The sequence below is a fragment of the Sciurus vulgaris genome, assembly GCF_902686455.1.
Source record: "Sciurus vulgaris genome assembly, chromosome: 2".
Taxonomy (NCBI): Eukaryota; Metazoa; Chordata; class Mammalia; order Rodentia; family Sciuridae; genus Sciurus; species Sciurus vulgaris.
In genome coordinates this window covers 107219938-107235753 of record NC_136462.1, presented here as the reverse complement: position 1 = coordinate 107235753, position 15816 = coordinate 107219938, and the positions used below count along the sequence as shown (strand labels likewise).

General features: G+C 43.8%; 1 protein-coding gene across 1 annotated transcript in view; it reads left to right on the top strand.

Moving 5' to 3' along the window:
• MYO1E (myosin IE) overlaps positions 1–15816 on the top strand; it is a 189310-nt gene that overhangs the window by 67437 nt on the left and 106057 nt on the right. Inside the window, exon 2 of the mRNA XM_079125860.1 lies at positions 14820–14963. Within this exon, the coding sequence (XP_078981986.1) occupies positions 14820–14963 (144 nt within the window). The remainder of the gene's footprint in view (positions 1–14819; positions 14964–15816) is intronic.

The window sequence follows — 15816 nt, the reverse complement described above, 5'->3', positions numbered from 1 at the left end:
CCCTTTTCTTTTTAAGGCAATATCCAAACTCTTTCTTTTCCACATAAACTAGGCCTGTATCTTAGCAGGATGCAAGAGGTTCTAGTAAGGTGGTTTCTAAAGTTGGGTCCATGCACCTCTGTGTGTAAAATAACTCACTGGAAAGAACATATTCAAACTTAATCTTATTTATCAATGTATTAAAAAATAGGAAGAAATTAAGTTCTTCCTATGTGGATGGACACCAGAATCCTCATACAGCCTAACTACTGGAGGATCCAGATTCAAAAATGATACTGTTTATTATTTGGGAAATTTAAACTATTTAAATGCCAGAACCTCCATGGGTTCTGCTATAGGTTTGCTCAGGAAGGACGAAGAGTAGAGAGCCACACGGGGCTGTGCTGGGAAGACCCAAGTTCTAGTCCTGGTTCCTGTCCAGGACTGGCACCAGGACATAGCTGTTACCTTTCTGGCTTTGGAGTCCTCATCTGCAGCAGAAGCATTGAGCGATGGGCAAAGCTCCTTCTAAGTGCTTTCGTTCGGAATTTGAGGATTTGGAATGTGAATACAGAAGCATTCTTTCCCTTCCTTACCCCTCTTTTGTTGTTTGTTTCAGTATTTTCATTTTTTTGCCCATAAGGCATCAGCCTGTTAAAGACGGTCCTTGGTGTACTTCTTCCCTGTGCCTGTTATGTTCTCTGACACTCTGCTGTGGCAGATCCCTAGTCTCAGAATCCTGTGTTCAAAGCCCAGCATGGTGGTGCTTACCTGTGATCCCAGCTACTTAGGAGGCTGAGGGAGGAACATGGCAAGGTCAGGGTCAGCCTGGGCAACTTATAAAAGGGACTAGGGTGTAGCTGAGTGGTGTAGTGCCTCTGGGTTCAATTCCCAGTACTCTGGCGGGGGCGATGAAACTGTGTTCAAATATCTCACGTTCATATTGTGCAACTGCAGCACTTGAGCATCTTGAAATTTTTAAAATTCCATGGTTTAATTGAATCCTATCTTTGCTGTCATCTTGTTAGCCAGATGAAATGACACTAGTTTCTTGAAACTAAACATATTCAGAGCACCATGGCCACCAGTACCCCCAGTTCCCTTATTATTAACAACAACTCGTGCAAAACTTAACTTGGCCAGCAGAGCCTGAACTTCCATGCATTCTCCTCCACTGCCCTGAAAGTTCTGAATGGTACCCACTATCTTTCTATCCCATTTTACAGAAATAGAAACCAAGGCTGAGAAAGTTATATAACCTTGCTTGAGGCTGTGACTGGAATCCTTTTGTGCTGCCTTTTACTCCATGTCCTCATGAACTTCCTGATAAATCCTTTTACTTGTGGGGGTTCTAAGGCTTCCATTCAGTTAGAATCCCTTCTCAGAGAGGGAGAATATTCTTTAACTGCTCTTTACCTTTCCAATTTCTGAATTTAAAAAATCTGTGCATGCTTGTAGTTGATCCTTTAGTGAGGATTTAAGCTGCTCTCAGGAAGGCAGGTGTACTTGTTTGTGGCTTCCCCAGAAGCACACAGTAGGGCATGGATTAGCTGATGGTGAAGCTGTGCTAATCTTCCAAATTGGTTTTACTGCATATTCATCCTCAGAACTTGCTTATTGAATGCAGGAGGCTGGTGCATAGGAAGAGCCCCTTGGGGGTTCCTTTGGCAAGGGACACAGCTACTGGTGTCTGCTCCTTGCTATGCACATCCCACACCCGATTCCACTCATGAACTGCTGCAGTGCTGGCTTTTGCAAACCAGACTCACAGTTCACTTGCGTTTTCTGGAAGATAACTGATAGCAGGGGCATCAGAAGCCAGCCACTTGCCTTCCTGTCTGCCTTAGGGCTCTCAGTTGAATCATCAAGCTTATTCTCAACCCCCACCCCCATCCATCCCTGACACACACACACCTTCTAAATTCCTTGAGTCATGTCTTGGTTTTATTCCGTTCCTCAAGTACAAAGAATGGGCCCTGAGTCCTCCCATCAGGTGATGGTGGGAGGGAGAGGCTGGCACTCTGCTTTATCTTTGTATTTTGAGCTGCTTTGAACCCATAGGTTTCTGGGGGCACTGATCTGCAGTTTTGATCAGTGGCTGTTTTGTGGCTTCTTCTCCTGAGTTGTGCCCATGGGACCCTTGTCCCTGCCATACCCATCAGCTAACCTCTCTTGGACCAAGTGCCCTCTGATCTGATAAACATGTCTTCTTGGCACCCTAATATGTCCTAGGCTGGTAATGGCTACATTTTGCCCTTAGAGGAACCTGGCACTATGTGTCACAGATCAGACCAAATCAGGCGAGCCAAGTATCCAAATGTGCCCGTGTCAGAAACAGGCGTTTCTTTCTGGTATTTGACTCATCATTTGGTAAGTGATATCAACACTTCTTTTCTGGACTCAGTATCTCCATCACAGATCCTCAACAAGGGCTGTCCATTCCTTGAGATGCCATTGATACAGTCCAGATCCTTCCGCCCTCATAGGGCATCCTGGCATAGTGCCCCTGAGTGGGAGATGATATATCAACACCCTACCGTGTCACCTCTACTTAAAATCGTAACCTTTTGCCTTTTCAGTATTTCCATGCTGGCTTTAAAAAATCATATAGGCAAGAAAGTAATCCCATCAACCTTATAAAACATTTTTTTCATCAAGTCCACATTCAGATACGCCCCAAATAGTTCATTTTTCAAAAAAATGAAATAACCGATCACTCCCAGTTTGGTTTTTGTAGATTATTTGATGTCTCCATACCTCCACTGTTTTGCATGACTTATAAATAATGCATATTTTGCAATCAGTATAGAAGAGAAGCTGTGAGTGGGAGTGAGTCCTGAGAGAATTTAATCAGGTTGATGGAAGCTCTATTGCAGTCTACTGCTAAGTCTTTGTATATTTTTCTTTCTCTCAGAATAATATTGACATTAGGATTTCTTTCTTCCATGGTATACAGAGTGATAGTTAATATTATGTGCAAGAAATCAATCAGTTACCTTCCTGATTTTACTTCTACTTCAGTCAATACCATGAACAAGAACCATTCATGCTGGACTTTCCAGCTGGTCTGCCTGTTTGAGGACTTTGGCTTCTTAATTCAATTAAATAAATCAGTTGATGAGCTACCATTGCTTCAGAGTTTTTTGTTGTTGTTGGTTTTTGTGGTGGTGGTGCTGGGTATGAAACCCAGAGCTTCACACATGCTAGGCAAGAACTCTACCAACAAGCTACATCCAAGTGCTGGAGACTACTTTTAAAACCAAAAATTAGGACACAAAGTCCAGTAGGAGTTGGGTCTATGGATCTGTAGTTAATAGCAGTCCTGTCTGTGGAGGTGCAGAACCTATCACATTTAGGTATATATTTGGGAGATTGCCGTAATTGTGAAGAATAAAATTCTGCCCAAGACACACGAGAGGTTGAGCCTGTACCTACACCTGTTGATTCTAAAGCACCGCTGGGTGAGCGAAGAGAATTGCACTGTGCAACCCTGTTCCAAATGTCTAAATCTTTGCCCTTGAACAGGAGTGACTTGAGTTCCAAGGACTATTCAGTGCTTGGCATATCTTGAAGCTAGCAGAGCTACTGCTGAAAAGGCAGAGATTGACACTGGCGTTACTTCCATCACCAATTTATTAAAAGATAGAGGTGGAAATAAAATGTGCGTCTGTCATATGAAGGAATTTCTACCATTTGGTTCATGTTATTCTGTAGCCTGAAATGTCTTGCCTGCACTAATGATGTGGTCAAGGTTAGCCTGGAATACAGAGTTAGGAGAACTGCTTTTAGGGGCAGCATCTCTTCCCTTCGACCTCTTGGGTTGGGGCAAATAGGGAAGCTTTGGAAGTCTTTCCCCTTTGGAGCAGACTGTGGATCCAGGGCCCCCATTTGTCCTACCAATAGCTGCTTCAGTGCAGAATTCACACAGCAAAGATGTTCTGAGATGAGCTAATGCAACCTCAAATTAACTCACCCAGCTAGTACTGACTGAGCACTAACTAGCACCCGACCTGCACTGCCTTGCATGCCGGAGACATTGCAGGAAACATATGTCCTCCGAAGGCTGACATGGCACAGAGCTTTGTCTCTTGCAAGACCATGCAGAGCTACATAAGTTCAAGGCCAGCCTCAACAATTTAGCAGGGTTCATCTCAAAATAATAAAAAACAGCCTTGGGGATGTAACCCAATGGTGGAGTACCCTTGGGTTCACTCCCCAGAACTAAAAACAGCAAAACAAAACAAAAAATAATAATATAACTATTTCATGGTGTAATTGTGCAGATGAAAGAATTTCACACATGATACAAATGTCACAAGGCCCTTACAGTGAATTTTAGAATTATTGCAGTTTCCAGTAACCACTTCTTTATGATGAGAGGCGGGAGGTATAATATTTAAGGGCAGAAATTCTGTGCCAGAAGGTCTGGGTTTGAAGCCCACCTATTGGCGCTGAGCAATTTACTTAACCTTTCTGATATTATGCCTTGCAAGATTGTAAGGATTAAGTGAGTTACCATACATAAAGTATGAGAACAGTATCTGGTATATAATGAGAATTAGCTGCTATGTAGGAAAAATATTTCATTTTGTTCATTCTACAAATATCTGTGGGGTGTCCCAAATGTGTCATTGATAACTGTACTAGGACTTGGGTAGAATGGTGAATGAGACCCAGTTCTGGGAGCCAGGCACCCAGAAGGCAATGAGGGAAAGGACTTCCCAGAGATAATGATGCCCCAGCTGAGGCGGGCAGGAGTTTACAGGGTTGGAGTGAGGTCGAGGAGTGTGGAAGAATATCCAAGCAGGAGGTTAGTGTGGCATAGTTACTGAAGAGCCCACCTCATACACAAAAATAGACCCCAGCCAGGCACAGCGGCGTGCTCCTATCTCCCTGAAGCTAAGGAGGCTGAGGCAGGAGGATGGCGAGTTCAAGGCCAGCCTCATCATCTTAATGAGACCCTATCTCAAAATAAAATATAAAAAATGGCTGGAGATATGGCTCAGAGGTTAAACACTCCTGGGCTCAATCCCCAGTACCCCAAAACAAAACAAAACAAAAACCAGCTCATTATGGTGCTTGCAAAATGGTATTGTGGGAGCCTGCGGTCTGGGAAACCTTGCTAAGATTTGCACTTTACATGTGCTCAGTTGACCTGTGGGGAGCAGTTCTGAGGGCTTCCAGTCCAGGTTTGCAAGGGCAGCCACAGTCCCCTGGATTGCCAGTGGCTGTGCTCAGAGGAGCCACCACCAGGCTTTGCCTTGCCTGGAGGACAGACAGCCTGCAGGGCTGCAGAGGGCCTGGAGTGAATTACAGAGCGGGGACACAGGGCACCCAGGCTTGGGTGGGTGTGTGGGGGAGGAGTTTAAAATCTGTTCCAAATAAGGAACTTGTAAGGGGACTTTTGGTGAGGACAAGAGGGGAAGGAGCCACCCTTCCAAGTTTCCTGGAGATTGAGAAGGAAAGAGGACAGAACAGTGCTGGTAACACTTGCAGGAAGTACTTCTAGGTGGAGAGTAAATAGTGGGTGTCCAAGAGAACATGCCCTCCTCAGCCTCAAGGCAAGCCCTTGCCTTGGAAAATTGGCCAAGGTGTGTAGTAGGAGGATTTTCCGAGGAAAGTAAGTGATGGGGTAAGTGTGGGAAATTCAGAACATGAATGCAGGATACTTTTTACATGTGAAAACAAAAGTCTAGACTCTCACTTCCCAACTAAAGAGAAGTGTGGTCTTGCCATGCGAGACTTTCCACAGCAGAGAAAAACATGTCTGGGAAGTAGAACAGAAGTCATTTAAATTCCCCATGGCTGTTTGAAATCTGTGGAAACAGGCCCAATAGGGAGCTGCAGCATGTCCTCATGTCCTCACGTCCTCACGTGTGAATCATAGCACCAGGGTAGACTGTAGCTAGTACAACCTCTGTTGTGTGTTTAGAATGTTCATTGTCATAGTTACTTTTACATATTGAAGAAGTAAAAGGAGGGCTGGGGAGATAGCTCAGTTGGTAGAGTGTTTGCCTCACAAGCACAAGTTCCTCAGTTCTAATCCCCAGCACGGCAAAAAAAAAAAAAAAAAAAAAAAAAAAAAGAGCACACAAGTAAGTGATTTTATGGATATTATTGTATAGATTCAAACCAAACTAAGAAAGTATTTTATAGGAAAATTTGAAGCATAGGACTGGTGGAACTTGGATATAAGAAAGTGGTTGAAACAGTTGAAAGTAACCAAGGTATAGGAAACCCTGGAGTATGGTGTGTGGCAGAAAAATCATGAGAGTCAGAAATCGTAGCAATCCTATACAGACATACTGCATGGGTGCAGGCAACTTCCTCTTTCAAACCATGTTAACATTGATGAACAGGTTGAAAGAGATGCAGGCCTGCAGGTGCCTTTACAAATTAAAGAGGAAATTACCTAAAGAATGCTTTGCAAACTTGTAGTCTGGTGGTTGGTGGCTCATCCTGGGCAGCTGGTCATCAGGGCAACACTTGTCTTCGTCCTGTAGTTGGGTTGGGATGGAGGGGTGATACCTACAAACATTTTTTACATCAAAGCTTCTAAAATGGAGTGATCATTGATCTTGCTGATAATCTCACTCTCCAGTTCCTGCAGTGAGATTATTCCGGAAGCATTATACCAAATGCTAATAAAAATCTTTATATTTTTTTCCTGTGATGGTGTTGAGTGACTTAATATTTGGAATGTGCTTAAAACAGTGCCCAGCTACCAGTAAATGTTATGTGCTGAATTCATCATGCCTAAGATGCCACTAGTTCTAAGAGGGACGTGATTATTTTATTTACTGCTTCAAAAATAAGCACTGCCAGTCAAGCTAGGACACGCCCTTCCCTTGTTATGTTTTACAACCCCCCACCATTACCTGCTCCTAGCAATGTTGCCAGCCTGGAATACGTCATCTGTACTTAGCTTCCTGAATGTGTCATTGAATTAAAACAATGCTACCAGCCAGGTGTGGTGGCACATGTCTGTAATCCTAATTATATGGGAGGCTGAGGCAGGAGGATCTCAAGTTAAAGGCCAGTCTGGGCCAGTAGCACGACCCTACCTCAAAATAGAGAGGGCCAGGGGGATGCAGCTCAGTGGTAGAGTGCTTGCCTAACACATGTGAGGCCCTGGGTTTGCTCCCTGATGCTGGGGGGCAGGGGGAGGCAGCTCCACCTCTTAAAGGGATTGGGGGTTGTTTTGATGGTCTGTCTTATTTGGTCTTCACGGTAGCCCCTGGGCAGCCTAGTGTTCTGAGCCTCCTGCTGAGAAGAGGACCAGCTCAGAGAGGTTGAGTGATTTGTGTGACACCTGTGGTTAAGTGGCAGGACCTTGGTTGGGAGGGCTAGTCCTTGAGAGCTGCCTTGGCTTTCTGAGATGGAGTTGGCCATAGATACAACCATGCAGCCTGAGTCAGTCCTGGTTTATACCTATTGTTCCAGCTTTGTTATTAACAATACACTCTTCTGCTCTGCAAAGTGACCCATGTTGGATAGTAAATTACTTGTGTTGTGACCATGGACCACTTGTCCAGTGGGGCTGACTCTTCCAGGAAAGTTGATTCCAGCCAACTTGGCTGGGAGACCTCTGGACTAGGTGTTGACACTTGGCTTTGAGGATAAGTATTGGAGGTGAGCTGTGGTATAGCAGAAAGAGCAAAGAAAAGCAAGCCAGAAATCCCAGTGTCAAGTCTCAGGGGTGAAGTGATATGGTGGATGTGAAAACGTGACAAAATGCTGAACTCTTGGCAGGGTTGCATTGTCTTGAATGAATGTAATAAGCTCATTCTCCAATTCATTGTGGCTTCCTCCCTACCTCGTATGCCAGTCCCAATATACCTTCTCATCACTCTTCTCCAAGCAGAGGAACTTGGTGTATGACAACCTTGGACCTCAGTTTCCCCATTTACAAAATAGTGACAGGGATTATAATACTTGAGTCTTGCTGGTATCATGAGAATTAAATGAGGTTGTGTAAAGCATTGGCCTGTACGTGTAGGTTCAGTAAATTTTAGTTCAAACTGCCCAGAAGTTGTGGGGAAAGAGGTGGTTTGTTGATTGCTGATGTCCACGCCTTCCCTTCCAGAAACTCCCCTCCATGTACTAAGTCTACTGCAGCTCAGCACACACACACATTTGGTTCAAAAATACATCTTTAACTTCATGAAAATACTGAAGATGTTTAAATTCCATAAAGTTGAAATAATGTATTGGAAGTCCAAGGCTGGTCCACATTGCCTCAGACATAGTAGACACACACATATTTATGGTTGATTATTTTCTCCCCCATCATTTCTAATGGAAGTGCTTCTTTCCAGTCAAATAGGAGAAAGGCAAAAGGTAGAATTCCAGAATGTCAATTTGAAAGTCAGTCTAACAGGGAGGTCTCTTTCTTTCTTGTTGTGACTCACTGGGACAGAAAAGTCCCATTAAAAAATAAGCTCAGTTCAACTGCAGGGCAGAGCATCACCATTGTCCATGGTTCACAGTAAGAATATGGTTTATCTGCTTACCAGGGAGATGCACCTATAGCACTGGAACATTCTAGGCCCAGGTTTTCTGGAAATTGGATCTGCTGTCCTATTCTGCCCATGGACCAACTAAACTGCCCACAACGATACTATCCCTGTTGGTCTAGCTTTAATGGTCTTAAAGCTAGAAGCAGCACAAAATCTAGTCTTAAAACCATAGACTGAGCATTGGGCTTAGAGAACTCTGTCAATTCCAAACTAACAAATGCTCAATTTGACTGACATTGTTCTAAGTGTTTCTACTTATTTTTAAATTTTGCTATAGGTTGAACATCCATAATTTGAAAATTCAAACTCTAAAACCCAAAACTTTTTTAGTGCCAACATGACACTACACATGGAAAATTCCACACCTAACATCATGTGACAGATTGCAATCAGAATGCAGTCACACTAAAAGTATTGCATCAATTTGCCTTTAGGGTATATATATAAGTTATATGTGAAATATAAATAAATTTTATGTTAAGATGAGTCCCATCTTCAAGATGTCCTTTATGTATATGCAAGGATTTCAAAAACTAAAAATAATAATCGCAAATCCAAAACACTTGGTTCCAGGCATTTTGGATAAGGGATACTCAACTTGTAACACATATGTGATTAAAAAGTGTGAACAGGCCAGGTGCAGTGGCACACACCTGTAATCCCAACAGCTCAGGAGGATGTTGAGTTCAAAGCCAGCCTCAGCAAAAGCAAGGTGCTAAGCAACTCATGAGACTCTGTCTCTAAATAAAATATAAAATAGGACTGGGGATGTGGCTCAGTGGTTGAGTGCCCTTGAATTCAATCCCTAGTACCCGCCCCCTCCAGAAAAAGAAGTGTGAACAGTACAGGAAAATAAAAAATGGAAAGTAAGTCACTTTTCTCCTAAAATCCCAGGCCTTTTCCCTAAAGTTACCTTGTGTAGCTTTCAACAAAACAATTGTAACACATGTGCCTTAAAAAAAAAAAAAAATGCATACAAATGCAGTAATTCAGTATTTATTCCACATATTGTTTTTTTCCTCAAACAGTGTATCTTGATCTCCCATGTTAGCATGCAAGTCCTGCTCAGGACTATATTACACTACTTCACAGAGTATGTCATTACAACCAGTTCCCTAACAATGTGCCTTATTGCAACAGTAAGCACATTTGTGCATGTATCTGGCTATCTTTTTGCAGGCATTTCTTGGGGTAAACTCCTAAAAATATAATTGTCAGATCAAAGAGATGTGAATTTTAATTAATTAATGATCTGCTTATATGCTGATCTGTGTCTAAAATTTTGGCATCTATTTCCAAATTGCTTTCTAAATATACTGTTTAGAAGCATGTTATAGTGTGGTCACCCCTCAACCCAGCCTCCCAACCCTGGGCCTGTCGTGTTTATGTGGCATGCTTAATGGCCTCCCTTTTCTGGGCACGTGAAGGGCAGTTGAAGACTGCAGTTGCCCAGCGTCTGAGTAACTCCTCTCCTGTACAAATTGAAAAAGGGAGAGTGTTTGCAGAGGTGCTCCCATGACTGGGCCTCTGCTCTCTGGCAGTGGGAGGTGGACTTCCCGGGAAGCATAATGCCTGCCTGTGTGCTCTGACTCACCTTGGCTCTCTCATCCCCGCCTCAGTAAACACACCAGTTAGTGAGGCTCCACCTTTTAAAACCAGTCACAATCGGGCAGCCCATGTTCCTGCCCCACAGTCCCCAGTGGGGCCTCTGGTGTCTTGGTGCCACCTCCTACGGGTGAGCAACACATCAGGCCATTATGTGGATATGGGTGTACCCCACTCTCTAGAACTTCCATGTGAATCAGTTGCATTTTAATAAACTGAATCATCATTAAGAAACTAAATGTAGGTCCAAGAAGCTCAACTCAATCCCCATCTACTGGGACCTTTCTCCGTTGTAATGTGTAACCATTGCCAGAGCTGCCAGTAACTTGCGTTGTTGGTATTACTGTTTTCATTTCTTGGCTGGCGCCATCTGCTGCCTCTCTCCCAGTACCTCTTCCTCCAAGGCCACTGGAGAATGAAATACCTTCTGAGCACCCTACTTGTTTAGAAGATTCCCATTTTTAATGGGGTAAACAAAGAGGAGTTACCCAAAAAAGAAGCCCTCAAAAAACACAAGCAGTTCTTATGAGGTGAAGTGCAGATGACACTGAGGAAGATGTTTCCAACCCTATTGTCCCCGCCCCCCCAGGGTGCACAGCAGCCATACCTGCCCCACCTCTCAGTCAGGAGTAGGAGCAAGAAACAAAGGGGGGGGGGGGGAATAACAGAATGAATCAAAAACTATTACCCCAGGTATGCCTACTTCATGAACAAACAGAGAAACAAGATGTATCCCATTTGTTTATAATAAATATGAATTTAAAAAAAGAAACAAAGGGGAAGACACAGTCAAGGTTATTCATCCCAACCCTAATATATATCCCCCCACTTCTAAGGGGTCATTTGTGCCCAGAACAACTTTTGGACTCTGCTTCCCAGGGTGCAGGGCTGTGAAGGGTGACCATTTCTCACCCTGTTGCCAACCTACTCCCCAGTGCAACTGTGATCAAAAAGGCCTCTGGAGAAGTCACCCATTGTCAACTCGGTTGCCCTGCAGAAAAAACAGAAAACAGGTTTTTCTTTTCTTTCTTTCTTTCTTTTTAATACCCTGGGGGAAACTTTAAGCTCCCTTAAGCTGGGTTTAGATCCTGAACTTCCACCTTTGGTTTCTAACAGCTTCCCTGATAATGTGGCCTGGGCTGCCTGGTGGGCTCCGACCTGGTTCTCAACAGTCTGTGTAGGTCAGCCGCCCCACGGGCTCTCAATTGCTCCCACCCTCCTCAGCTCATGGCACAGCAAGTTATAATTGAAAGACTTTGGCACTTCACAGTCTTCTCAACAGAAAAATCGAGATGATAATACACGGTATTAGGGATGGTTGTGAAGGTTGAGTGAGTTCATGTAACTATAATTGCCTGGGAGAGAGGGGAGGGGAGGCAGTGAGAGCCCCTCTCCCAACACACACACATATTTGTGACCCATTGAATACAGAAAATGTGTCATATTGGAAATAACTTCAGTGTTTAATCTTTGATGCTAAGAGGATGTGGTCATTAACAAAGATTACATGCCTTTTTAATGAAGAATTCCATTTTAGAGATAGTCTTTCATTCTCTTGCCATTTTCAATCAAACAGGCAGAAATATCTAGTAACTCACTGGGGAGACAGTGAGAGGAGCTATTTGGATGAGTCCATAATCACTGGGTCTTTGATCCACATCTCGCCTTTGCTGCACACTAGTTGAGAGATCTCAACTTCATTCTATGAGAATGGGAATGTCAACCCCTTCTGGTGAGGTGATTGGTATAGTAAGTGAATGACTTGCTGCTTTTCATATGCAGGTGCTCTTTGGCTTAACATGGGGTTATGTCCCACTAAACCCACCACAGTTCATTAAAAATTGCAAATTGAAGGTACATTTAATTCACCTAACTCCACAACCACCACAGCTTAGTGACACAGTGCACTGTCATAGAGCATGGGTTGGTGACCCTGCAGATCATGTGACTGCTGAGGAGATGCAGCTGCCCAGCTTCGTGAGAGCATATGGTGCTGCATGTGGCTACCCCAGGAAAAGATCAAACTTCCAATTATAATTTCTACTGATGGCATATTGTTTTCAGGCTATTGTAAAGTTAAAAAAAAAAAAAAAAAAACCATCAGTCCAACCATCAAGCCAGGACCATCTGTAGTAATTGCTTCGGACGTGCCGTTGGTTCCTTTCTCTACTGTAGATAGAAGGCTCAAGAACCAGGGGAGGGAATCTTCAGTGTCCAGTGATATTTGGGGCCATGAAAATCAATGAACTCCACAGGAAGCCCTGTTTGCTGGGGAATAACTGCCTTTAGGAGGAGGAAACTGCTCTGAGTAGGATGGGGGGCAGATAGGACTCTATGCAGTGAGGTAGAGAGGAAGACAGTGGAATCGGACACCCAGGCGGACACCAGTCACCATGAGAAGGCGGTCACTGTGAATCAGTGCACACACACCGACACAGAGCTGCTTTGTTTCTTGTCCTTTGTAGAAGCTAAATAACCACTTATTAATAGCCTTCTGTGTTGTGTAACTGTGCTTATATATTTCAAAGAGAAAGAAACATTTGTGACCATTTTTTGAGTAGGTAGACATCTATTGGGGTTAAAACCCCACCAATAAACCCACAGGTTCCTTGCTCCAGGACCTTAGTTTTCTGTGTGGAGTAACTTCTGTGGGAGCTGGGAAAGCTGGAAAGGATGTGAGGGAGGTGGGGACTGGGGAGGAGCCACCACACTCTGGTTGGTAGTGGACCGTGGGCATTCGATGGAAGCCCAGTGAGTCACACTGTGGCCAGCGCTTTTCCTCTCTTCTGCTTTGCCACAGAGGAAGAAGGAGTGGTGAGGACTGAGGTAATTTTGTAGAACTGATGCTGCGTGTGGTTCTGAGAAAACCAAATATATCACATAGACAGTTTCCCTCTGCTAGGCAGCCTGGGTGGGCAAACCTTCCAGAACCTCTTTCCACAGCTTGAGCCCATGGCACTGAAATGCTTTTCCTGTGGTGGCCCCTTCTTGGCTAATTTTTTGAGATTGCTTTCCCCAGAGACTTAGAATTTTCACTTAGCAAGGACTCCATGTCTCCCTCAGAGAAACAACTGAACACATTTTAAAAATGAAATTTCGTGTGGCTTCCATATCATTTCTTCTCACTTCCTGCTTCTCTCAAAGAACCTCCCATTCCCTTTTCTCATCCTACTTTTGACATCTGAGCAGTGGCCTTTCTATATACCCTTATTCAGAATTTTTTCTCTGCTTCGTCCAACCCCCCAAGTAGTGAACCCCTGGGAAGGGCAGGGGCTGAGCCCCACACAGTTCAGTGCTCCCCACACTTGCCCAGCACATGGCATTTTCAGGATGATGTGTGAAGTGTTTGAAGGCAAGGGACCGTATTCCAATATCTTGTCACATTCCTGCCACTCATTGTTTTTTTTATTTTTTACATTTTACATTTTTGCAGACTGCATTTTTTTTGTGTGTGTGGTACTGGGGATTGAACCCAGGGCCTTGTGCTTGCAAGGCAAACACTCTACTGACTGAGCTATCTCCCCAGCCCCAGACTGCATTTTGATTCATTATTACCTATGTATTGGCTCCCTCCATCCCACCACCTCCAGTTGAGTATGGATCATAATGCATGTCCTTCCTTTGGTCTCCCCTTGCAAATTCAAATTAAAAATATTTTAGATCTATTTCCAATGGCTCTTCTTCAGGAAGTCATTTCTTCTGCCTCTGCCAGGACAAAGGAGTCTTTCCCCTCCGTGGAGATGCGTCTTTGTGTGTGTTCCTGTATTGACCACTGATGATTCATGAATTGCCTTGCCCATCATCATTCAGGTGTCCTTCAGTGGACTGTGAGCTCCCAAGTGCAGCCACTGAGAGTGACCCTGTGCTCTAGCCTGAGGACTTGGGATATAGGTGAACACCTGGGGGATTCCACTACAGAAATGCCAAGTGAAAGGAAGCCCAGCAGTCCCCAGTGTTCAGGGGCCACTGCTAGTCTAAACCTGAAAATCCCCTAAGCAGTCCAGGGCCAAGTCCTCATCCGCCCAAGGAGGCCATGGGGTTGGATGAAGTCCTGTCAGCGTGTGCTCCGGTGTCTTGTGTAGACTGCCCTGCTTACTTCTGGTTAGTACGGCAATGGCCACTCATCACAATGTCCTGAATGTGGAAGGCCAGGATTACACTGGCAGTAATAAGTCGATGAAGGAAAAATAATTCAGATGACTTGAGACATTAGGACAATGTGACCTAGTGATTTTGAGATATGTTTTCTCTCCACCTCTGGATTCTGTCAGATAGTTTGAAAAACAAGTCTGGAAAGTTTCTATTTCCTTGCTCATTTTCACTCACAAGTTCAATAAACACAGTAAGATTTTAGGAGGTTTCAGAGATTGTCCTTTGTGTTTTGAGCTTTTCCCACACTGACACCTCACACACTATACTTGACCCTCACAGCAACTCTGACTGCGTCTCATTTCTCTCATTTTACAAATGAGAAAAGAGCAACTTCAGCCACACAGTGAGCTTGAGTAACTGTCCCCCACTTATCTGTAAGTGGCAAAGCTGGAATTTGAATCCAGGACTATGATTGCAAAAACTTTGGTGCAACTTATTTGAGGAATATTTGAAAAACTAGGATTTTTATTGTTGTTTTGTTTTGTTTTAAACTCTAGAAGGATGTGAGTTGTCTTAACAGTCATGTGACTTTTTTTTCTTTTTTCTTTTTTTTTTTGTCACTAGGGAAGCAAAGGCGCCTACCGGTACCACTGGCAGAGTCACAATGTCAAGCACAGTGGGGTGGATGACATGGTGCTGCTGTCCAAGATCACGGAGAGTGCCATCGTGGAGAACCTGAAGAAGAGATACATGGACGACTACATCTTTGTATCCTTTACCAGTTTCACACCGTGAAAACGTGGCTTGATGCCTAGTCAGAGAGCCATCTGAAGATCTGAACTGGTGCGCGCACAGCATTTTCCCTGTTTGGGAATGAGGAGCTGGACTTTTGTGCCACTTGGTTCACGCTGTGAAAGGGCAAAGATGATACTATCATCTGGCATTTCACAAGGTCAAGCTTCAGCCGGTATTTCACTCTGTGGTATCGTCACTTTGATGTGCTATGGCCCCACACATGGTATCTAAGATCTCTAGATCTTAGAAACTTAGAGAAAGTCCTGGTTTGCAGAGAGTTATATTAGTAATGTAGCAAACTTTCATTCCAGACTTAAAAGGTTTGTAAAAGATTGACAAATTGGCGTTCGTTTTGTTTTGTTTTGTTTTGTTTGCATGAGCCAGTCTTTCTGCATCTTTGTTTACTAAAGGAAACATGAGAATGCAGATCAAGTATTGAAAATGCCTGACATTCTTGAGTTGTTCTTTATGTTTCAATTTTAGCTTGCCGGATGCCATTTCTTTATAGGGCTTTTAAAAATTCAGAATGGAAATTTGATTCAAATGTGCATTGTCTTCATTGCAAACAGAGAACTGTGATATTTGCTTCAGTTTCTATAAGATTCAGGAGTTCTGATCAATGCAGCTATGGGAAGAAATGTGAGTGTGGTTATCATAGGAATTAGTTGTAGGCGTGCAAAGATCTGTGAAACTTGCTTGATAGTACTGCAAGGTTCAACTGATGCTGGTGGTGACTTCTGAAGGTGTGGTGTCAAGGATGACCTAAGGCCCAGATAGCAAATGCCTGTAATCCCAGAGGCTCAGGAGGCTAAGGCAGGATTGGGAG